The 26,371-nt window shown below is 33.8% G+C and overlaps 3 protein-coding genes and 1 non-coding gene across 4 annotated transcripts in view; 2 read left to right on the top strand and 2 right to left on the bottom strand.

The window, feature by feature from the left end:
• LOC123716958 (GTPase-activating protein CdGAPr) overlaps positions 1-14,824 on the bottom strand; it is a 61,613-nt gene extending 46,789 nt beyond the window's left edge. The window contains exon 1 of the mRNA XM_045672678.1: positions 14,578-14,824. The gene's annotated coding sequence lies outside the window, so the exon portion shown is untranslated. The remainder of the gene's footprint in view (positions 1-14,577) is intronic.
• Positions 1,429-1,501, bottom strand: Trnak-cuu. The gene has a single exon. It is a non-coding gene; the product is annotated as a tRNA-Lys (tRNA).
• A 1,106-nt stretch (positions 14,825-15,930) lies between the features above and the next one.
• LOC123717556 (glucose-1-phosphatase-like) lies at positions 15,931-17,271 on the top strand. Its single transcript, XM_045673617.1, has one exon. It carries the CDS (start codon positions 16,065-16,067, stop codon positions 17,259-17,261), a length of 1,197 nt encoding a protein of 398 aa, XP_045529573.1. The 5' UTR covers positions 15,931-16,064; the 3' UTR covers positions 17,262-17,271.
• Positions 17,272-17,703: 432 nt separating this feature from the next.
• Positions 17,704-26,371, top strand: part of LOC123717555 (probable multidrug resistance-associated protein lethal(2)03659) — a 42,647-nt gene continuing 33,979 nt past the window's right edge. The window contains exon 1 of the mRNA XM_045673616.1: positions 17,704-17,825. The gene's annotated coding sequence lies outside the window, so the exon portion shown is untranslated. The remainder of the gene's footprint in view (positions 17,826-26,371) is intronic.

Genomic DNA, 26,371 nt, shown 5'->3' on the forward strand with positions numbered 1-26,371 from the left:
CGTCTTAAGCTGGTTTTACTGTAGTACTTTCAAGAAACTGCAGACATATTTATTTTCTTTCCTTTAAAATTTCTTCCAAAAGTTTTCCTTTCGATAATTAAACAAATAAAACTAACGGGGATGATTACAGGTTCAGGTTTAGACAGAGTACTGTCTGTCCTATCTGACAGTATTACATCTTCTTCACCCTATGCATGGATGTGACAGATATAACTGGGAACAAGCTATGGGAATAATTGTAACAGAGACCTTTTTTAAAAGAAAAAAATGTTCAACGATAGCTTAAGAGGCATCTTTTTGGAATTTTCTGGTAATGTTATACAAAAGGTTGTTAAAAGAAATAGGTTGCTCAATCATCCGGTTTACCAATACCATTTGCTTAAGTTGTACGTATACGTAAGTTATTCAGGACCTCCGAAGACAACACTGTCGGGGAACTACCTAGAAAATATATTAAAAAATAACATCGCTTTCATTTTGTATGGAATAGTACTGTAATACATTGTATCTTAATTAATATACCGGCTTGCATAAGACCAAAACACCTATATTGACAAATGATTACGAAACGAGATCCACAAATCTGAGGCCCAGACCTGAAAAAGGTAGTGTAGCGCCACTTATTTATTTATTCAATTTAAAATCGATAACGCTTTAATAGCTTCTAAAAACTATCACAATTCACTTGTTTAGAAAAAAAATAAGTACTGTCTTTGGTTAACATAGTTTTTACACATTGAAAGAAAACATTTGTATTATTATAATCTTATAATTATTTACATAATTTTAAATTTTCCGACGTTTCGCGTGCTTTACAGCGTAATACAAATAGCTTTAATCCGGTTAAAAAATGTTTTCTTTAAAAAAAAAATAGTGATTGTAACGTTAGATTCCTTTGTCTCAACATTCAGCCGAAAATAGCAGTCGCTGACCACATGCTGCGTAAAAAAATCACAACGAAAGATGTTTAACATTTGGCGTGATAAATTAATCTAACCATATGGCTCTACATATTTGAAGATTACGCTCTGAGAAAGGGCAAATTTATAGCATTATGAGAGAAGACAAAGATTAATGGACGAAAAAAAGTGACGAATTGGCTTCCTCGAAAAGAAAACGAGACAAATAAAGAGATGAGAAGATGATATAAGTAGAGCGGCTGGAATTATGTGGCTACGTAAAGCTGGACACCAAGAGGAGTGTCTTATAGGAGGCTTATGTCCAAGGACAAGCTGTAAAATAGAAATTAACCTAGCCGATTAAATATTGGTGTTTATAGTAGTAATGAAATTTCATAAAAAGATTACTGCTTTAAAAGAAGCCTATGAACTATGTATGAAGATAGACATCAACTTTAATTCTTCCTCTTCCATGAAAGTTTAATAATTTCTTTATTACTAACGAAAAAAAAAAGTAAAAAAAGATGAACGCCCAACGTGGGGCTCGAACCCACGACCCTGAGATTAAGAGTCTCATGCTTTACCGACTGAGCTAGCCGGGCTGTGTTGAGAGAGACGAAAAATTACATCTGTTACCTCGGCATTATCAATAGTTTATATATCATGACATTATTATAAAAATCTAATCGACATTTAAATTCTCGAAAACGATTATCTGATTTTAATAGAGATTTCATAGAGATAAATCTATCTAGGTGAGAAGGTTCCTAACAACGATCTCAGGGATGATCACACGCTGAATCAACTAGACTATATGAGAATATATTGATTGATTTGTATGTAATATACATATAGGGTGTATATGTATATTACATACAAACATACACTGCTACCATATCACAAAGACCGCCCAATTAGGTATTACGTAATATTGATCTCAGTAAATCTCTGCTTTCGTAAATGTTTGAAAATTTTGTACATATCATGGATTCCATTTGCTATATGTTTAGTATCTGTCTATAAGCTGTAGCATTACGAATTAAATAAATATGATCTGGATGTCTTCGAATCTTCTTGTGATCGAAACTTAGAGTATGACCACGTCAAAAACATCGACTTCGAACCTCCGTTCAGGGTTTGTACAACATATTACTTCAAAAGACTGTATCAGATCACAAATCAAGTACCAACTTCAGATACAATATCACTTGCTAAAAAACCATTGTCTCGTGACCTCACCGCAGTCACCCCTTGAGGGGTGAGTGCCAGTCTAGGGGCAGTCGCGACTGAGTGGCGCTGTACAGACAATGAGAAACGTCAATATTGCCTTATCAGCTTGTTCGGTGTTAAAGTAATATTTGGCGAAAATAAATGTGATTTGCACGCAAATTTGTATTACGTCATTTGTAAGATTGTTCATCTTAATTCACTTCCTAGAATTAGAATCCGTTGTATGACACACAAAATTTGTATTAATTAATTAACTATCGTGTTAAAATTATGTGTCTAATTTTAACTGGGGTAAAAGATGTGGGGTCTCCCAGCACCGCATTTACCACGGAGTGTTCAGAAGCGTTCATCGGCTTCACCTGCAGCTGAGTTTCATCATCGGACGTCGAGGCAGAATACGAAATTCTACCTGTACCACCTCGACGTCCATCGTTCAACATTTGAGCGTTGAAGCAGTTTTTGTCCACTATGTGGAACCAGCTGCCCACTGAAGTTTTTCCAAACCAATTGGACTTAAGAAGTAAAGAGCGTAGCCATTCTTAAAAGGCCGGCAATACACTCGCTAGCCTTTTGGCATTAAGTGTCAGAGTGGTGAGGTGAGCCTCCACCCCGTTTAGACCCTGTTCTATAAGACAAAAAAAGATTTCGTTTCATTTTATTGTTATTAGCTAAAACCGGAAGATAGTTAGCCCTATTGATCGATCATTCGAACATCGTTTCATCTTCCCACATTCAGAGAACTCTAATATATATAAAGTTAAAAGGAATTTCTACTTAACTGTACCAGGAAGTCGATCCAGTAACAACCCCTAAGCTTCTAGGAACGTATAAAGCTGATTAATCAGTTCTATGAAACAAAGGACATTAATTATTTAAAACCATATATCATATAAAGATAATGGTTGAGTGTTTTTTGACAGTTCTCTCGAGAATCTTATAATTTGATAGATAAGATTTAATAAATTTGTTTAAACGTTCGTTCCGTGCCAGAGTTCGTAGTCAAACTCCGTTAATACATCCATGGATTTCTCTATATGCAGTACCTTGGCTAAACATGTCAAAGGCCTAGTTGCAGTATTAGCTAGCGGTTTTAGTATACTGTGTGCATTACGATTTAGAATAACATTTCCCGCGTTTCGCAATGCGTCACCTCGATATATAGGTCAAGGTGGCCCCGCCCCGTTACGCCTGTGTCGTCATCACTGCAAGATAATTGAGGGAAACAAATGTTACGATTATTACTACGAAATATGAAACATATATCGTAGTAATGTATTGTATTTACTTACTCTATAATTGATATACACATATTCATTTTTTACTATGTCTTTATATTTATAGTAATCTGTGAAACTATATGAAATTAATCCGAACATACTGCATGATAAATGCGGTAGAACATGCAGAGGGAGAGAGCGCCAAAGGATCAAGCCGCTCGGTGACTGGTCGGAGACGACGATACGGTCAAGTGTAAGGAGCTGGTACTGGGCCTGGAATTTGCAGGCGATGGGTCAGACTGGAGTACCGTTTCTCCTTTCTAAGCATACCAAGCTTCTTCCAGGTCAATTTAGCCTTTCCCTCCAAGTGACCGCGAATCTGAACGCCTGGTATTCCGATGCTCAGCTTAAGGCTTTAAGGAGAGTGTCTTCGAAGAAGGGGGGAAATTTGTTTAAGTGGAAAACGCGTAAAGGCCTACTTAGGTTTAAGTCAGTCCGAAACTCAACATAGCAGCGTCAACATCAGACGTACCTTTCTGAATCTTATCCTAAAGCTGAATAACTCCACATACAGGATTTATCGAAGACAATATCTATGACGTCGTGCGATATTCGTAATGAAATTTGCTTTCAAAGAAATAATGCACCTCTTGAAGTAAAATTAAAATTTGTTCAAAGACTCAACCGCGAAAGTGAATCACAAAATCTCACTTTCACAATAGAATTATGTATGTACACTTCGTACTACACATACTTGTGACGCTGGGACCAAATCCCATGTGTATGAGTATGGCGAAACTCTTCATACTACTTCATAGTTAATTCACTGTAAGCGTTGAATAAAAATAATTTCACTTTATGATGCCCTCCGGTTTCGCGTAGATTTCGTGGTAGTCTACTAAGTCGGACTATAGATATATGTTTGGCATATTATATAATTCAGATTGTTACACACTCACATACATAATCTATACAGATTTAACTTAACAACGAATATATATCTAGTACATTATTAAATTCGTAACAATATTTACGTTGAATGCCCGACATAAGTAAATTTAAAAATACTCTATGTATTGAAAAATTATTGATTTGATGTAGGTAATGAAATATTTTCTTCAATAAGTCCAGGAATTTTTAGCTTCATTATTATAAATTGTTAAAAATAAAAACGAAAATTCAAACGTATTTTACTATATCGTTACGAAGACGGGTCGACTGCAATGTTTCTAGATTTTTTCCACTAGTGAGAGAACTTTTCAGCAGGCTGTAATATGATTTCTGACCGTTTCAGGAGAGGGTCAATCACATATTAGAAAATTGTAATTTCCATAATGTTACCCTAGTTTTCAGGAAGCTGAAACCTTTTTTCAGTCGGTTTCAGAACATGTGTAGTAGAGTGGTGCAGTTTTCAGGAGACCCGTTTTCAGGCCTAGGTATACCCCTTTGATGAAGGAATATTCTAGACCAAACATTCTAGGTGTGAGACAAGGACAAAATGATACGAGAGAGAGAGAGAGAGAAGATCAGAACTTTCTCGAAACTAGACTGAGCACTCTAGAACGCCGTACGACAAGGACGGAGCAACGTGCGAAAGAGACAAAGAGTGCGGACGTTCTAGAATTGTGCAATCGCTACTCAGTAGCAAGCCCGCCTAGAAAGTTCTCGAATATTGTTTAGAATTATTCCCAGGGATATATAAGCGAGCCAAAACGCGACTAGTCGCCTTTAGTTTTGAATGCGATAACAAGAGAGAAACACCGAAGCGATAAAGTGAATACAAGTGATAAAGTACTATGTGAAGTGTGCATAAGTGAAGTAATTAGTGACTGTGTTGTTGTGTTAGTGCATTTCTGCAATTAATTTGTGCCCATAAATTCCTCATTGATTTATCAAGAAATAAACCCTTGAATAAATCCACGGAATTTTCTATCCGATCCCCTAGCTCGTAACAATATAATATTACAGAAGATATTTATTTGTAGAATTGGAATTGCTGTGTTTGTTTCTTTGTTCTATGACCAATCGTTTCCACAGCGCACGCGACGACTGATTTATTATGGATAATTTTTTCACACCTTGTGTTTTATTATTGCATTTTTATTAGGTACCCTATTTTTTTTGGAAATGATATACAACCTATGTCGGTCAGTGAGGATGCGGCTTTCTAATGCCGAAAGAAATTGTGTGTCTTCGTCATAATATTAGAGTATATCTAATACTAAAGTCAAAGTCAAAAATCATTTATTCATATAGTTAACACAATGTACACTTATGAACGTCAATAAAAAAGAAATATACATTAAATGCTTCTAATTTTACATTCACTGCCAGTTGTCAAATCAAGAGCGTAGAACGGAAGAGAAGAACTGGCAATAAACTCTCCACCACTCTTTTTAATCGCCAAGTTTTTTTTTTGTTTTGCACAACTGTAACTAGCTGCAACCATTACACCTGTTCCACCTGTCATACAAAAAAATCTAATTAGCGCGTGCGTGGACCAAGTGGTTTAAACGCCATACATCCAGGAAGATCTTCGAATCACGGCTAATGGTTTCTTCTTTAGCATTCGCTCGTAAGAGAAAACGTCTGGCACCAAATAACAGAAAAATGCAAAAATTTGTGAGACACGTGAGCAGTGAGGGTTGCACTGAAAAGAGCAACTAAACGAATGCTTAGGTGGTTTGGCCATGTATAAGGGATGAATGACAAGCGGTAGACAAGTAGGATATACAAAGCAACCATGGATCGAGATGGGTATACCTTGTCGTACACACCTGGACAAAATGCAGATGCTAGAGAAGGGACAAGTCAAAACTACCCATAACCGACGAGCAAGCATGGTGAATGTCATGAAAGTGGATGAAGCAAGAGAGCAATGTGAGACAACTGTAGCAAGTGGAGATCCATGGTCTCTGTCTACGCCTTCGGTAAAAAGGCGTGATAATGTAAATAAATTAGAATTTATAAAGATAAAATGAATGTTAATCTAGTAATCATTACTCATAGATTTTGCATCAGATCAAAGGCTCTTACAATATTAATTACACACATTACACTCACTCACTCCCTTACGCGTGACGTAATGCTTTTTGTAAATTTATTGGGAGAAGATGTTCTAAACAGTTTAAAAATCATTCTTATGGAATTTACTATTAAGCCTGTTACCCCTACTAGGGTAGCCTGTAAGAGATCGCTTGTTAGCGATAAGGCCGCCCGTTGTTGCTATAATTTTTATGTATTTCTATAAATGTGTCGAAGTGTTAATAAAAAAATTTACACATTTAATGAGTGTGATGAGTGTTATTTGATTTTAGTTAGTTCGATTACATTATGAATCAAGCGCACAAAGAGTTTTACAGCCGTCTATGTCTCGTAGTATCAATTAATTATACATTCTTCGATTACTTATTACGCTCACGTAAGGCCAGGGCGACGACACACTGTGCATAACATCATAATGACCGGGTGTTTTAAAAAGAATACATTCGTTTAAGATTTAACCTTATCAAATACATTTGCGTCTTATGATGGTATGGAAGAACTGGAAAACTTTCGTTATACAAGTGTGTCTATAACGACAATTATTTTCCTAAGGACGGCATCCATTACGCATTATGGAATAAATTATGACTTCATGAGAATAAGGTATTTATTAAAGATTAGCGGCTCTGACAGGCGTTGTCACGTACACACGTCTGACATACAAAACAATCGAATCATGTAAATCATTCTAGACTCCATTTGAGCAAAAATTTCATACAAAACCTATCCAGCCGTTTAGGAGTTTAATAACGAATACACGCACAGAAGATTTATATATATGGCGACTGAATATCTTTAATTAACTGTCTAGAGATTTAATTAACTCTCTGATTTAACTACTTTACTGCGTCATATAGGAATACCAGCTGTTTATTTGCTGTATAGATAAGACCTAGTTACCGACTGCAGCGCCATCAGCCGGGCTGATTTGTGAATGTGCAACTAGACGTTTCATAAGAGCCTGCAAAGGCCTATTTGAAATAAAAACTTTTGATTTTGAATCAAAACCATCCAGGGCGCCACCCAAACGCATACAACAAAAAAAAACATTCAAATCGGTCCAGCTGTTTCAGGGACATACACACGAATTATATAATGACTAATATATTTAATATGTCACCATAATTCAGTCGTTAAATAAATAATTTATATCTTTTTTATACCAATGATTGGTTCTGCGCTGGTAGCCGAGATGTCTGTACCAATTTTCGTCTCACAAGAGAGCTTTGTCAATGTGTTTATTTACTATACTTACGGGTCGGGTTTATAATCTGTATATAATGGAGAGGTTGGGTCTACGGGTTCCAGGTAAAACTCTGAGGCGGAAGCCTAAACTTTTGAATTTACCGCGCGCACACTCCAACTTATATAATACATATATTAAAATAAATAGAACTTCTATCAAGGTATACCGCTATTACTTTTTCACACCCCTTCATCATACAATACAAGGCAAACACAACTATTCCAGATTCCTCGGTCTAATAAAAACTATTCACGCAACTCAGCCATGTAACGTATACCTTCTGATTATAACACAAATTACCAGCAAATACATATATTTAATATGACTAAGGAATGCTAAAAAAAATATTTAAAAAACTCTGGTATATTTTATTAATAATGGCTTTGTTATTCTTCCTTTATATTAAATATTTATTATAATGATCAATGAAACTTAGAATTTAGTATGAATTTGTACTTTGTTATAGTTTTTGTATAAATAGGTAAAACTGTGCTTTATGTTTTTGGCTTTTGTGTATAATGTAATTGTTTAATGAGTAGCTGTAGGAATACTTTAATAAAATAAAACAAATACCTATTTTTTTGTACACTGAGTTCACAAGAGTTGTTTCTATATTGTTAGTTATAAGTTCGAGGTATACTGTAATATTTTTTATGTAGGATAATCGGTGTAAGTAACTGTTAAGATAGAATAATAGTTGTGGAAATAAATAAATTACGATAAAAATATTTCAATATCCGCATCGCTTTCCTTAGCGCGGCACAAATATGTACTTTGCATTAACGTTATATTTTGGAATGAGTCGACGGTCCAAAAATGTCAATGACAGTAGGAATGCATGCAATGCAACGCCTTATCTCATATACTAAGATACTTAGCTACCTGCCACGAGGGTCTAGGATAAGGACTTAAGGAAAACAATGTCAAGAGATCAATCACCACCTCTGATAATTAACCTACAGGAACATGACACATTGGGAAAATACGGATGAGCATTTTTGAAGAACTAAAAAGTATACATATATAAAAACTATATATAGAAAAGATAAAAAACGGCCACATAACCATCAACACAGATTCTCTATGATTACGTCGAAACATTTTATCTTACAAATTAAAAACTTCTATTTTCAGATAGCGAAAACTTATTCCTATTAATACTTAACATAATTTTAGCATACCGATCGTACGTATACAATTGTTACGAACGTCACTACGACCTATAAGACCTGTTAGTGCGAACGAGACATACAGATAAACATGATTTATAACGCGAAACCTCAGTTCATAATGCTTCGTTCGTTTCTGAGATGAGAATGATGAGTGTTTCCTATATTACTAAAAATAATTAAAAGCTACGAAAAAATTATAACCGTCTCTAAAAAGTAATATTCATACGGCTAAGTTTGACTTACATACACAAATGTATTTGAAATATGAATATCACAGTTCGCGCATTAGGTAACTCTTTATTAATTATATTACTAACGGAATATAATTACTCTGATTCCGTTGAATCTTTACAGAATTTGTTTATTTTAATTTAAAGACACCTTGACATAATTATGTAGTTTAATTTTAACCGTCAAAACCGTCACAAAATCTACAATTCAATGATTCACGCCCTCCATACAGGTTTCACTCACCACTTTCGACTTTCCTATTCTTAATACAAAACGCAACTAAAATATTACAAATGCGTCTAATATAAAACAACGTCATCAAAAATCAAGATCGCAATAAGATATATATATATATATATATAAATTATATAAATAAAAATTATTCGTCATAAAAACGCAAAATTGTATTTAATTTTATATATACACGACTTTTTAGTTAGACTTAGACAAGTTACCAAGTTTTTAAATAGCCATACATATTCGTGAATTGTTATTATGTATTAACAATTAAATACAATTATTAACAAAATCTTCGAAAAGAAGAAAAAAAGATTAGGGACTCTTTTTTTCAACAAAGGTTTCTTTTTTCTGCCATTGTCCAAAATTTACAGGTCTGTGCACGATGGACATCTCAAATTATAGAGAGTAGTGAATCCCGGACTTATTATATTACTTACGGAAGATACTAATCCTTCAACTTAAACTACCAGTACCAATTAACATTGACTTTATTAAATTTATCAAGTATTTTCCATGGGACCGGAAAACATTCAAATTATCAAAAGATTCAAATTAACGAGAGTACACTGTATATCCCAAAAATAGTATCTAAAGCCTTTACAAGTGTATTGGAGTAAAGGGTGCGCCTTGAATGATTCATTGGTTAGCCTTAACCAAGCCTATATCAACCTCTGTGCCAGCGAAAGCAAAGATATAATACGAATATAAAAAAGGGATAATAAAACGCTCTCATTTTCTTTTATCACTTAACACCAGGAGAGCTCGTTTGTATACCCCTGTTTTATATTTTAAAAAGTATGGTGAATTATTTATATATATTTGTATCTATTTCTTGATAATTTTAGTCCTAATAGGCAAGTAGGTGATCTGTGACGGGCCCGGTTTCACGGCGTTAAATGCGTACAAAAATGGTTGCACAATGGATATGAACGACCTCAACGTTGAGAACCACACGATTCACCTAAGCCAAGACTGATCCACTGCTATTTTGTATCGCTTTTCTTCCGCTAAGGCACATACCTAACGACCTCAAGCCCTTAAAGGCCCCAAGCCCTGAAAACCAGTGACCTATAAGCCGAAATATTATCAAATATGGCTTTCCGCGTAAACATTCTGGATGACCGTGTTATGTTATTAATTGTAACCTTGCGATATTCTTATACGCCGGAAGTTAACAGAAGTTAATTAAAATAACTGTAAAAAAAAATACAGCGGCGCTACAACCTTTTTAGATCTGGGCCTCAAATTTCTGTTTCACGATTTGTCAATCTAATAAATAGGCAAGTAGGTCATCAGCCTCCTGATACACGCCATCGACTTTTTTGGGTCTAAAGCAAGCCGGTTTCTTCACCATGTATTTTTTTTGTGTTTTTAACAAAAATAACTCGAAATTATTGAATATATATTCCCTATTGATTCGTCTGATATATCTACATCGCATACGAAATTTGTTGTAAACGGGTAGGAGGCTCACCTGATGGTAAGTGATACCGCCACCCATGGACACTCACACTGCCAGAAAAGGCTTTCTGCAGGCGCAAGCGCACTGCCTTTTAAGAATTGGTACGCTCTTTTCTTGAAAGACCCTAAGTTGAATTGACATATATATACCATATTATTCTTCCTATTCATACAATTCAGCTAAGTGCTATAAAATTGTTTCATGTGATACCAACTTGGGAGTTTCCTCCCAAATTTAGGGGAGGGGGGATGACATTTATTTACAATTCATATTAAGCCTAGAACAACTACTTGAATCTATTTTTGATGCATATTTGAAAATACCTCTCACACGGAATCTACAACCAAAAGCTAGGGGTTTTTAATCGATATGTAGGATTTGAAGTTGGTTCTAGGGGGAACATTCTGTAGTTGACATCACTGTCAGTGGTAAAGTAAATGCAGTACTAGGTGAACAAGCTTATCTCTGAGCGTCGAATATGTCACAACAGCAGGCTTATTTTTTATATTTGAAAATTTCTGTTATCATGAAGACTTGGAACATATCAAGGGCGACGACAATTTCCATTGGCCTAAAAAATAAATCTATCACCACCATCCTTATGACCACCTTTACTGCTGTTGTTGAAATTGACACGACAACAGACAATTAAGATAAATTGCATATATTGATTGCAGAGGATTTCGCGTGTTGCTGCTATAAAAACCCTACTCTTCAAGAGGAATTAGAAGAGACTCTCGAGTGCAAATAAAAGACGTTTGTGTGTTTCTGCGAGATAATATTAGAGTCAGTCATAAAAAAGAGATTATTTTAATGAGTAAGGGGTAGCTTCTTATACTTCGCTTATAATAGCCCATTCAAGCTGGTGCCAACCAGTGTTGAGACGGCATTTTCAGCTGCTGGTACATAGCGACTCTCATAAGATGTTGCTTTTTAAGACAGCACTCTCGACACACTTAGCTTCTTAAGAAGCTATTCTAAAATTCACACACTCCTCAATACCTAGCATACCGAGATTTCGCGAGATTGTAAATCTCAATTCCACGAGATCTCAAATTAACGATATTGACTCGAGATTGCATTCCCTATACTATACTAGGGTACCGAGATTTCGCGAAATTGTAAATCTCAATTCCACGAGATCTCAAATCAACGATATTGACTCGAGATGGCATTCCCTATACTAAACTGTTAAAAATTACGCTCAATCAACGCCGAGTATCCTATGTCAAATTGGTTATATTAAAACTTCGACAACGGCTTTCGAATTCTCAGTACGCCTACGTTTATAAAACAAACAAAAAGATAAACGAGTTATATCTAAAAGTCGATTAGAACGGGAATCGACTGGTTATTACTGTTAGGTATAACAATTAGAACGTAAAGTTTTTTGTTATAAATAAACAGTAACATCATTGGGCGGTAACTATGTCGTACTAACAACAAACAGAGTCGTTCATTAAATTATATCTAATGATAGATTCATATGCCCGCAACTTAAACTTAAATGTCTTAATTAAATTCCAAGATCCTTACAGTGATGGTGAAAGAGAAACGGTTGAGATTAAAATGATCGAAAACCAATTCGCTATTCATGGTAAAATATTCATTTACATTGACTTAAATAGACTATTTAAAACCTTAAAACTAAGTTAACGTTATGTCAGGATGTAAGAATTTTTACAGGAGTATTGCCAAATCCAATGAGCTGCCGGATTTTTTTCCCGAAAAGACTGCGTCTTGCCAGTTTTGCTACCAATAACAGCATTTTAATATACACTCTTAATAACGGTGTAAACAAGATTATATCGTATAATAAGACATGGTTTTGTAGTTGCGGCATATATATGTATAGACCATTGTGATGATGGCTTAAAAGTTAAGACTGGCGATTACGTACGCGACCCAGTTATTCATAATTACTTGTTACTTCACTAATTGCTCTCAATTGTTAGCATAACGGACAGATAAGCTAAAATTTTTTAGTGTTTTACTTCGAAAGACAAATTGCCTTTAATAACAAAATTATCAGGAAATGTTCTGAACAAGTTGACTATTGATTATTTTTGTACTTTTATATACATGCATATAATACACATATATATCACTAAAATCAAATTATCTCTGTACTTGAAAAATGACTTAGCCTATTCTTATTTTAAATTAGATTAAATGTTTGTTTAGAAATCAGATTAGTTTTTCTGTAAGTGCTAATCCTTATATTCCTTGTATCAAAGCAAAAACAAATATATTTATTAAAACCAAAAAGATAAGATTTACTATTAAGAAAGTGATACTCTAACTCCAGTCAATTATGTCAGATGTAGGTTCACAAGAAAAAAATTAAATATATTGTTACGAAGACGGGTCGACTACAATGTTTCTAGATTTTTCCACTAGTTAGAGAACTTTTCAGCAGGCTGAAATATGATTTCTGACCGTTTCAGGAGAGGCTCAATCACATATTAGTTAATTGTAATTTTCATAATGTTACCCTAGTTTTCAGGAAGCTGAAACTTTTTTTCAGTCGGTTTCAGAACATGCGTAGTCGAAACGCGACTAGTCACTTAGTTTTGAATGCGATTACACGAGAGAAACACCGAAGCGATAAAGTGCGAATAAAGTGAATATAAGTGATAAAGTACTGTGTGAAGTGTGCATAAGTGAAGTATTTAGTGACTGTGTTTTTGTGTGTTATTAGTGAATCTCTGCAATTAATTTTGTGCCCATAAATTCCTCATTGATTTTTCAAGAAATAAACCCTTGAAGAAATCTACGGCATTTTCTATCCGATCCCCTAGCTCGTAACAATATGTAGAAACTTATTAACAGAAAATACAATTCTTAAGTTAACCTAGTTTTTCAGATAGATGAACATAAGTACATAGTATTGACTCTTGAATCTGAAGCCCATGATTACACTCAAATAGTTCTAGATTGGTGTATATTTAACTATTTTTTTTTAAACAATACAATAGAACTTTAGCTTTATCTATTCAATTATTCAATTTTAACAGATATAGAACAATTATCTAAATAAAAGTAGCACAAGTAACAACACTTCAATTAAAACAGTTTTTGCACACTTTCCTAATTTCAAGCTAACTTTCTTTTAACTAGCGTAAACTCTTGAATAAATTTCAATTTATATTATTGTTTTTAGGCCTAAGCTTTAATTAGTATTTTGAATATGCCTTTTTTAAATTCATTTTTGCATGTAGTTAACTAAGAAGTTGCTACTGTTTAAGATTGAACACAGGAAGTGTGAATATGGTTTAAAGAATACAAGAAACATTTACATAACATAGCACTACAATACCAACCATCAAGATATTTTGTATTATTTATACTAGTACACTGCTGTAATGGCCAAAGGCTGATGGACCAATTGTCAAGCATGCAATTTTCAATAGATTCTATATTTCAACCTCAACTCTACTGACAACTTCTTTTTTTATATTTGGGACATTGCGCAATTTAGTAAGCATATTTGTAAGAAGTAGTTAGTCTATTAAATTTTATATAAATTAATAATGCTCACGGATAGAACCGAATATTCATTGCCATAAATACAAAAAAAATAAACTACTTTTAATATTATCTTACTTATAGTAGTTAAAGGTTACTTCAATTCATAAAAATAGATTAAATTGCTGTTTTATACGTTGAACTGTTTTAAAATTTAAATAGTAATAGAAAATGTACTCTACAAATATCTGAAATTTACCATCCCAAAAATGTTTTATATTAATTAAAAATGGATATTTTTTTTACTTATATCTTACGCAAAAAAATTATTAAAAAGCTGATCTTTTGAATAGAAGATAAATCTTACCTTGTAACAAAATGTTATTTCTTTACATAATCCATTGGCTATCTCGATGACAACAAATCAACACAAACACCATGCACAACACTTATATGATACACACAAATTTAAACAAACTAAAGGAAATCGAACGATGCCTCCGCGTCAATCGCAATGACAACAGAAATTTTTACGCCCTTATACAATAACGAGTCTTGCTAATTAGAAGCAATGCTTTACTTTATTTCAATTTTTTTTTTATATGAAAAATGTACCAAGGATATCATTCGAAATATATTTATTATTCATCACCGTACTGAGCTATCGAGACTTAAACACTGCTTAAAAATTATGGCAAGCGAACTGCAAAATCGGAGTCAACAACCGCTTGACAGCTGACATAATTTTAATGTTACCAGTCTAAGTAGGTAAAAGTTAAAATAATTATTTCAAAGTTTAAAAAAGATAATGGTTCAACGGTAGTGTTTTTATTTGATTTATAGATAATTTGATGCAAAACTACTCAAATAAGATTGAATTTATAAAAAGGTATTCCCACATAAAACATACAGCAATAGCCTAACTAGCTTGTGTGTTTGTGTGATAAGAAACATTAAGTAGGCGTTAAATATTAGAAACAAATTATTATTTTTAAATATAAGGATTTCTAACATTGAAATGTCTAATGATTATTATATAATGATACTTTTTCATTATTTTATATTATTGAACCTTTATAATTATCAGGCGAACCTTCGACCTTTTTCCTTAAACTGAGAAAACGCCTTATTTTCATAAAAGATAATATATAACTAAAAACTAATGTGTTATCTTTACGAATAACATAAACCGGTCATTGGCTTTTTTAACACCAACAATTAGTTTCGCGAATTATAGATTATAAGGGGAAATTTAAACTACTTTAACATTTTAATTTAAAAATGCAACATTTAGTCCCATTCGATTTTTTTGACTTGGCATCTTAAAGTCGCTTATTATGGAAGCTGGAGAGTCCATTATTTAATTCCAAATACACAATTAAGATTATTTCATTATATAAAATTAGAGGACTAGTGACTATTGTTTTGCAAGATTTTGTAGTAAAGAAATGTTACAAATATCAAATACAATAAATTAAATTTCATAAGAACCTAAATTAGTCTTTGTTGCGACCATGTACTGATTTTATTAAATATTTTCAATTCCATTTTTAAACTTTCTCAGCGACAAATTTAACACGCTATCAACAAAACTTGAATTACTTTCACTCGTAAAAAAAATACTCCTCCTCTTTCCAGTCCGAAATGAGCCTAATACGTGATAACATTAAAATTGTTTTCGTGAATATAATTTACATATAGCAGCGGTTTAATACTTCATATGATTAAGTTTGTAGCAGTGATAACAACAGACGTTTAATCGCTTTTTACGCACAGTGCAATAAGAAATACGCGTTTAGTGATAAATCTTAAAATAAACTATTTAACATTGTGCGACAACTGTGAAAAAATTATATGTGCAAAATGGTAAAAATTTCATCCCTTTTCTTTCTTTTCTTTGTTACATTTTCAAAAAGTTACGATTTGAAACAAGTTCTTATATTAAGTCGACATAATATAAGAGCGCCACTCTCATCAAATTTACATTATCTCTCGAGTAACACGTGGCCGATATGGAACGTGGATTCCGCATTTTTAACTGCTAAAGGTGCATTGCTTGAAGGTTACATGGGACGTTTTATATCGAATTGGTTAGTCAAAAAAGGTTTGCTACCAGCAGGATGTCCTGAACAAAACACTGTGCGTGTTTACGCTAACACGAGGCAGAGAACAAAGGCAACTGCAAACGCATTTGTAGACAGTGCATTTAAAAACTGTAACATAACTGTATACAGCAAGGTTTCCAATAAAATGGATCCAATTTTCAATCCTATAATACGGAATGATTCTAAAGAATTAAAATCTGCAATCATAAATGAAATGGAACAAAAATTACGTAGTCTAAATTTGAATGAGCCATACTCGAGGTTGAATGATGTTGTGGATATAAAGCATGCCAAGATATGCGAAGTTGATAAAATTTGTGATTTTGAGAGAGCTAAAGATGACGTTTTTTACGAAATAGGGAAAGAACCAAACGTGAATGGACCTTTGGGATTCACGAATTCTATAGTGGATGCATTTATTATGAGCTACTACGAAGGTATGAATATTACAGATATTGCCTGGGGAAACATGAGAACTTCAAAAGAGTGGAAATTATTCTCAGCTATAACAAGAGGAAACATGGACGTCAGATTTAACAGTACTGTATTAGCTAAAGAAGTAGCGAAACCATTATTAAAATACATTTATAGTATTTTATATAAAAAATCGCCCAACTTTACTTTGCTTGTTGGACATGATTCAAACTTGATGTCAGTTATGGCGGCAATAGGTTTTAAGCCGTATGTGTTGCCAGACCAATATGAAGTCACGCCCATCGGTGGTAAACTTGTTTTTCAAAGATGGCATGATAGGAACACTAATGAAGATTTGTTAAAAATTGAATATGTTTACCAAACAATGGAACAGCTAAGAAACGGAGACGTTTTAACAGAACAAAATCCTCCAAAAGTAATAACAATGCATATTGATACCTGCGAAAATGATATTGGTGGGTTTTGTAAGTGGAATAGATTTATATCTATTTTGAAATCTAGTTTTAGTTAGATTCCCAAGTGTAATGTATAAAATAAAAATTGTTATTTTTTTAAAACCACGATGCCACCATCATATTATATATGTGAACTGTTTTATAAAAATTGGGTATATCGTTATTAAAACGGTAATACATAGTATCACTATAACGTAATGTTTATTCTTCTGGTATTGTCAGGTGTCAAGCTTCGATTAATATTATTGATATGCATTTGACAATTTTGAATTCCCACGTCAGTTTTTGTCTTAGTCTTTGACAGTGGACTGACTTTATTCATTACTACTCCACACTTCACAGTTCAGTGTTCCAGCTCACACTTCACTCTCGACTCTTTATTATTTCAATTTTCATAATTCAAAATTCATTTAAAATTTCATGACTTCTTGTCAGTGTGAGTGGGCTGTGGGAGTGTGGATTGTTGTCAAATTTTGTTACTTTTATAATTTGCGAATGTTTTAATCTAAATCGCCGCGGGAAATTTATGTTTAACCTAATATATACCTCAAATTTCCTGCCGCTAGTTACTGTGAACGTTTATATTGTGAAACCTGTTTATGGTCTACAAAATTTCCATGGTAAGTTTTTTGCAATTTTTTTTCGAACAATCAATCATCATTTTATATTATATTTATTTAATGAAACTTTGTATTTTGAGACGCTGTAACAATGCCGGAATATATTAATACGATTAATTTTTTGGTGTCTAATTCTCTACCTACTATAAATGATCACCGAATTGCAATATAACATTATAATAAATAACTACCGAAAACTTCTTTGTCTTTTTGTTATCCGAAACTAAAAAGTTAAGTTCTTTTTTTAAATTAAATGTTGTGTTACAATTTAAGATTTTTTTATTTATATTTCAACCATGTACGTAAAAATAATGTAATACATGAATGAGATTTTTTAAAACAAGTCTAATAATTTGTCTGCTCTATGCTGCATTACCACTTCAATTCTACTTTTACCACCACCAAGCCTTGAATGTGTCAACAAAAAAAGACTTTTACAATTAAAATTATTAGGTTTAGAATAAAGAAATAAGAATATGGAACGGAAGTTGGAAGTTATGAGAATAGTTGGCATTCCAAAGAAAGAGGAATGATCATATTCATCATTGAGGGATAGCTATTGCCATATATGTAAGACCAATTTATGAATACTTGAACCAATTTAAATATTTATTAAGTGAAGATTGTTAACCAACCAATTTAAATTAATTTAACAGTATCAGTTATATGGCATTCAACATTCTTCCAATCAACTACAATTTAATTGTAATCCAAGCTTAATTGTCTGTGTCTAAACCCCGGAAATGTTTCAGTTTAAAATGAATTGATAAAAGAACAGTCTCATTAATTTATCTTAGTTACACATCAGGAAGTATTGATTAGATAACTATATCTATATACATATATATATATACTACTAGTATCATATAAAGATTTGTTTTAGGAAGTTTTTGACTGTCTTATATTGAAACTATTTATTTAGCTTTTAACAATTGAAATTATGATTCCTTTTGTCGCAATAAAAATTGTTTTGTTTTTGTAGGCAAAAACGCCTAATAAATACTCACTTTAGAAATAGTTACGGAACAGATGCAGAAATTATTCTGCGCCATGCCATTAGGCGTAACGTCTTCAAATACCGGAAAATATTGTTTTTGTATAAGAATATTTGGAGTGTTTAAAAATACCTCGGAAAGTTTCTTCCATGCCGTTCTTGGTATTGATTATTTCGTCTGAAAAACAAGGTCATCGAACGCCTAATCTACATACAACGGTTCTCTTATGACTTATCCTTCCGTAAAGTAAGGTTATAGATCAAAATTCGTAGTAGAGAATTATGTAGGGCGGTGACCGTTAGCCCATTAGAGTTTACTTTTACAATCTAAGGGTTTTCCAATATGATTAAACTATTATATATTTTTTTTATAATTGTTATATTAACTATGCAAAAGTTATGAACGTATATATTAATGCCGTAATAAATGATTTATCGATCAATAAGCGTCAAATATTACCAGACTAAAAATGAAAATTGTTTTTTTCTCGTAGTCTTTGTTGCAATACTGATGTATGACTCTAAACACAATTGTGTTCGTGTTAGTAGTTTCAGTTCTCGGAAAGTAAAGAATTCCATTCGTGCAAAAATACCTACGTAGATCGGTTCAAGGATTTGTGAATTGTATTAAATAGAGGGTAAATCAACCATTTTTATAATAGTTGGTGCAGGAGGGAGATTGGCTGTAAGTTCTTCTGTCCCTTTCTGTTTTTTTTCTTCTAAATTGTACGTAAATCTGTATAAATGCTTTTGATGACGTTATCTGTAGATTTAAATGGTCGGTATTTATACCTGTATCTAACTGCCTCTTTATTAAAATGCGATTTAGTGAAAAAATAACTAAACCGTTACTCAAGATTGCTATATATCGTCGATATAAGTATAGGCGCCGTTTTAAATAATTGACAAGATTAAAATACGTTCTTATGGATAATCCCAAGCATTTCAACGCTAGTAAACAAAATAGAGAAAATTACGGTCAATTACCGACAAAGGACGTTTAGGCATAGTTACTAATTTTTTTAATTAGTAACTACAATTTGTTTAACTGTCAGTTATAGAAGTTCACACGTGAAAGATGACTCAGTTATACAGATTTTAAGTTTCTACCTTAGGTTTTAGGAGAACAAAATGTCGGGACCCGGTAAATACTCTCATAAATAGAGTTTTGCCGCTCACCCAGTTGTCACTGGTCAAATGTCAAAAGTCATTTATTCATATAGGTAACACAATGTAATAATACACATAAGTGGAACGTCAATAGAAAAGAAATATTCATTAAATGCTTCTAATTTTACATTTACTGCCAGTTCTCAAATCGAGGGCGTAGAACGGAAGAGAAGAACTGGCGATAAACTCTCCGCCACTCTTTTTAATCGCCAAGTTTTTTTTTGTATTACACAAAGTTTGTAAGGAGCTGCAACCATCACACCATGTTCCACGTGACATCAGCAGGAGGCATGGTGAAATAGGAGCACGCACTTACATTCTCGTGGGTACAACACGCAAATACATAGCCGAAATAACTAACATTACCGTATACACGAATTCAAGTCACCATAAGGTTTGACTGTAATTATTACAAAAGGATATTTCGATTTCTTGGGAGAGGGGGGAGACTGCCTACCTTTTCCTCTGGCAACGACCTTGCTTGTCTATCTCTGTCTTTCAAAGCGTTTCTCAATTTTTGTAAATTTTGTAAAGATTGTAAAAAATAAGTGATGTTTCATTAACTTAGGACTCTGAACTAGTTTGTATGGCTTAATTTCCTATAAACCTCGTCTAGCGAGTCTCCATCGCGTTCTATCTTGAGCCTCGTATTTCATTTAGCTCGTAAGTCTTGCCGGCTCTCTTTGCCTCATCTGCAACTGCAATGCGCCAGGTTTTTATTTTATTTTATAGAACCGGGGCCCATCCTTCGATCTGTCTTGTATCTGCTACGATTATGCCTGGATTAAGACTTGTTAGTTTGAGAAACTACACTTTTACTAGTTTTTTTTTAATAAAACAGGGGCGTAGGGCTGGAGGCGCACCTGAAGTTAAGTGGTACGTAAAAAAACGTATTAAAAAATTGTAAATATATTTTTATAAGTTTTTGTTTAACAACCAGTCAGATCACTCACACTATTACGTAGGATGACTAAAACAAAAAAAAACAATTGTTTTTCCTTTACGAAAATTTTAACACCTTTGGATGTCGGCCTTTGTTCACTGTCTTCGGCCATGGAGTTATTTAAATGTTTCGGATGAAATAAACAATTTTTGGGTGTTTACGGTTGACGTATATAACTGAAACGAAAGCAGTTTCAGGTTGGCTTCATTCGAAAACGGTCGCGCTACAATTTTCTTTCTATGGAACAGATTTATGTGCCCGTAATCATTTATTTTTCTGAATAGTTGTGATCAGCCTTCTGTGCCTGTCACACGCCGTTGACGTTTTTGGGTCTAAAGCATGCTCACGATATTTTCCTTCTTACATAAAATTAGAAATAATAATATTTATAAGTAAAGAATTGATGTGTCGATTCTCGAGTTGTTCAATACTGTTTACAAAGTACAGTTCCTGTGAAAATGTCGTTAGAACGGTTAAATATTTTGACATTTGATATTTGTATACATATCTCTCTCTCTCTCTAACACAATGTATTGGGTAAACCAATCGAAATTCTTGACTGAACCTACATTTGTACAACAGGTTTCATATGAAAAAAAACACCATTTATATATATTTATTTCGCTTACAGCTTAAATTATGTGTAACAAAAAATAATTATACTAAAGATATAGCCTAACATGGATTACATGTTATACAAAATGGTTCGAACATTTACGAAAGGAAATCTATAAAAATGATTGAATATTAACTAAGTAATACCTAATTCGGATGTGTGAGGGTGTGGGGTGTCCTCATGGTCGTCCAAAGAAGTACATTTAGTTACTTTTAGCATTTAATGGCCCTAAATATCAAATCAGAATCTCATTTTTTCAAGATGCACGCTCACGAACGCTGCTCACGTTCTGAACTGCCAGTTCTCAAGGGTGTAGAATGGACGAGAAGAACTGTTACATATCACTATACAAAATAAATAAGAAATATCTACGTTTAACATCTAGCAACAATACGTATAATATAATATATAGAGTATATAATAAGACATTTTTATACCTGTCAAACCATTTGAAGTTTGACATATTTGACAGTACTCTAGAGATTTCAGAAACTCACTAAGAGTATCATTGTGAGAAATCGTATTTCCGAACCAATTCGACTTAGGGTCCTTCAAGAAAAGAGCGTACCAATTCTTAAGAGGCCACTTCAACGTACTTTCGAGTCCTCTGGCACTGTGAGAGTCCATGAGAGACCATTACATAACTTATTAACTGCTTTTGTTTACAGAGCAGTAGGTAAATGGGCAGGAGGCTGACCTGGTGTTAAGTGGTACCGCCGCCGCACAATGACAGAGGACTCGCAAGTGTGTTGCCGGTCTTTTAAAGTTTTTATCGTTTTCTATTAAAAATGCTTAATTTTTGGATTTTTTTAAATGATGTATTTTATAGTTAAGTTAAAAGGTATTACGTTACTTTCTTTGTCGTCTGTAATTAATTTCAGTTAATAATAGCGTGAATTCCAAGGATTTCATTAAACAATAGTGTAGTTCAAATAAAACGGTAGCTCATTTATTGCGAAATTACTCTTATACTGACAACTGTTATCGCTGTATGTAATCTTTGTTTAATTGCCTATCAAACTCGAGATTCGTCTTAATAAATATAACGAGATATTATAAATTGTTGTTAGGTAGGTTTTCCATATCACCTCCACTTTCCAGAACTGAGCGTTTTTTAAGGCCAGTTTTTCAACCACCATAATATGGAACCAGCTGCCCACTGAAGTATTTCCGAACGAGAACGAAGAACGTAGTGTTATAACTGTTTGTGAATATAGGTTTTTAAAAAAACAAAATATGAATTTGGAGCAACCGTCTTGAGTAAGGAGTAGGATACAACTAACTAGGGTTAGAGCGGATGTTGGTTTTATAGGAAGCTAAATGTTTATGAGAAATAATGAGGTCAGCTCTAAGGCTAACGGAATAAGGGTGTAACAGTACCAATTCTTAAAAGGCCGGCTACGTACTTGCGAGCCCTCTCGCTATATTAGTGTGTATGTGGCAGGAGGCTTATTAAAAAAAATCTTTATAAAATTTTGTGCATGTCTTTTGTAAATATGGATGAATAAATCTAGAAAAAATGAGGCATAGGTAGTTAAAAAAGCTCTAAGGCTAACAGAATAAGGGTGTAACAGTACCAATTCTTAAAAGGCCGGCTACGTACTTGCGAGCCCTCTCGCTATATTAGTGTGTATGTGGCAGGAGGCTTATTAAAAAAAATCTTTATAGAATTTTGTGCGTGTCTTTTGTAAATATGGATGAATAAATCTAGAAAAATTGAGGCATAGGTATTTAAAAATATATCAATCAGTGGCGCTACAACCTTTTTAGGTCTGGGCCTCAGATTGTCATCTGTATCTGTTCCATGATCATTTGATAATGTAGTCGGCAAGTAGATGACTGACGCACGCCATCGCTCATTTTGGGTCAATCCTGAAGAAGTTTTCCTTAACCGTTCGAGCGAATGTTAAATGCGCACATGAAAATTTAATCAAGGTCATTGGGGCAAAGCCGACGGTACGGCCTTGGGATAAAAGTAGCGCGCTGAAGCCACTAGGCCAACATTGCTCTTAAAATCAGCATGTTTAGTTTACATATCAAAAGTGAGCTGTACATTTAAGATAAGTGATATTGCACAATATGATGAAATACAGTTTAAATCGTGGACGAGTTATTTATAAGGGCAATATTGCCTTGAAAATTTAAAGTACGAGGATTAGGATAAAGCAGTAGTATTTAGATAATGTTGCTCTCAATAGAGAGAGTTTAGAGAAATAAAACCTCTATGGTTATAAACAGAAGATTCAATTTGCTAAATCTAATCACTCAAGGTGATTTGACCTTGTAAATGGACTAAAATCGATGGGCTTTTTGGGTGTGTTGTGAATTTAGGTTATTATGTATAGAGTAGTTCATTTGTGACGCTCATTCCTTGGGTCGAGAGTTCAACAATGATTTTTCTTTCTAAGGGAGCGTTCCACGACTGAGCGTTTTTCAAGGCAATTTTTCCCGCGCACCACCGCTATGTGGAACCAGCTGCCCACTGAAGTATTTCCGAACCAATTCGACTTAGGGTCCTTCAAGAAAAGAGCGTACAAATTCTTAAAAGGCCCGCAATGCACTCGCGAGCCCTCTGGCATTGAGGGTGTCCATGGGCGGCGGTATCAGTTAACATCAGGTGAGCCTCCTGCACGTTTACCCCTATTTTATAAAAAAAAAGTAATTCGTCACGCAATTTTTGGAGATTCTTGACTATTTTGACCATTTGACCAAAAAACAGATGATGAATGATGAAGAATTATTAATGTTTATTCGTAATTCGACGTTGGTTATGAAGTGTTTGAGGTCACTAATTATTTATTTTAGAGAATATGAGGCAAACGGACAGGAGGCTTACCTGATATTAAGTGATACCGCCGCCCATGGACACTCAATAACAGAGAGCTGGTGAGTGCATTGCCGGCCTTTTCCAAAATTGGTACGCTCTTTTCTTGAAGGACCCTGCGTCGAATTGGTTCGGAAATACTTCTTTAGTAGGCAAATGGTTTCATATAGTGGTGGTGCGCGGAAGAAAATGCCTTGAAAAACGCTCACTTGTGGAACGGAGGACATCGAGGTGAATGGATGGTATTTTCTTTTCTACCTCGACGTCCGATGATGAAAATCAACTGCAGGTATTAATCCGAACATCTCCTCTGATAGTTCTCCGTGGTAAATGCGGTAGAAGATGCTAATTGCCAAATCAAAAGGATGTTTTAACAATTTTTTTAAACTAAATTTCTTAAATACAAAACAAAACGCTGTGAAACTTGGCTTGCTTTGATTCCAACTCATAATAACGAAGCTATTACAAAGAAACTGAAAAGTTAATCACAAAGAATGCAGGCGGAAATTTGGTGACCTTATTATTACCTTAAACTTGATGTTTACATAAACCTAATTAAAAGCAATGGACAATGAGAAAAATACATATTTAAAATAAAGTAACCGTTAATTTTAAATGTAATTAAGGCATTTTGTAATTAAGCCTTAATTAAGTTCTTGTTCGAAGTAACTTTCCCGTCATACGCAGAGTCGCGTAAAGACCGAATTCTCAAATTAATGTTGAAATAATTGTAATATATGATATATACTTTGTTTGATACAGCGTAAATCGAGTTAGATTTTTTTAAATAAATTATTTTTCACGTTGACTAGAGTACCGGACTGTTCCTTGTTTAAAGTTGGCTGATGACAACTTGAATTGCCGGGTATCTTGCGGTAGTCTATCAGCTCCTCGGCTGATGTGATGCCGGTCTACTCCCATACGTTTCGTAACCACGACCTCCTCCTTATACCAGCTCGTCTCTTGTTTTAATTTTTTTCATAATAAGCTGCAACAAGTATTGATGATGACGCAAAACGTGGTGCCGATTCGTTGAAGGATACTTTGATTAGTTACTGTTTGGATCTAACTCCTAAACTACTTAACCGATTTTAAATTAAATTGGCACACCGTGAACAGTCTGGTCCAACTTAAGAGATATGATAGCTTAGATCTTTAATTATAGTCGCAATTTTATTTTATTGCAAATTATTTGTTTATAATTAATTGATAGTCACAATTATCTGTTAACTCCAAAAGATTCTAATAGAAGTCGATACTTTTCGACTGGATTGAGTAAGCAATCAATAGATGGCACTGCTATGGTAAACCGACAAACGTGTCATATAAGCTACAATTCAATATCATGATTACCACGTGTTATTGAGGCTAAAGTATAAATAAAATATATTTTGGAATAAATGAAATACCGTGAAATTCAATTATTTTTGATGCTAGCATAGCCAACCACGTGTTACTTAGACCGAAGTGTAAATCAAATTCAAATTATAGTGACGATAATACAGTGAAATTATTCTTTCGTGTCACGGTATTAAGGCTAACTAAAACCACATTAAGGAGAAACGAAGTTCGCGGGGGCAACTACGTATTAATTTGTTCCTTACCAGGGTTGCCTGGAAGTGATCGATTGTTAACGATAAGGTCACCCGTTCCGGCTATCATTTGAAAGTATGTATGTATATATACTAAAGTTGTAATACAAAAATTACCCTATGAATTAGCGTTTAATGTGTACATAGGTCTTCCATATAGAGTTAACATTGAATATGTACACTCCGAATTAGTTGCGCAATCTGATGATGTTGTCGTACCGTGAGTCAGTGGCAGTTATGTATTTATTTTTAAACTGGGAAACCTTGTGAAATATATATTTTAGTTTTTCCTATTTGTTTATAGATTACGTGTTTCTCGACTTTTACATGTCTTGATTTTCGTAGAGGTTTTCCTGTTGCTGGGGTTTTCCCTAATTTGTTGGTCAAAGATTTATGTAGACACTATT

This window comes from Pieris brassicae, chromosome 12 (assembly GCF_905147105.1).
Source record: "Pieris brassicae chromosome 12, ilPieBrab1.1, whole genome shotgun sequence".
Taxonomy (NCBI): Eukaryota; Metazoa; Arthropoda; class Insecta; order Lepidoptera; family Pieridae; genus Pieris; species Pieris brassicae.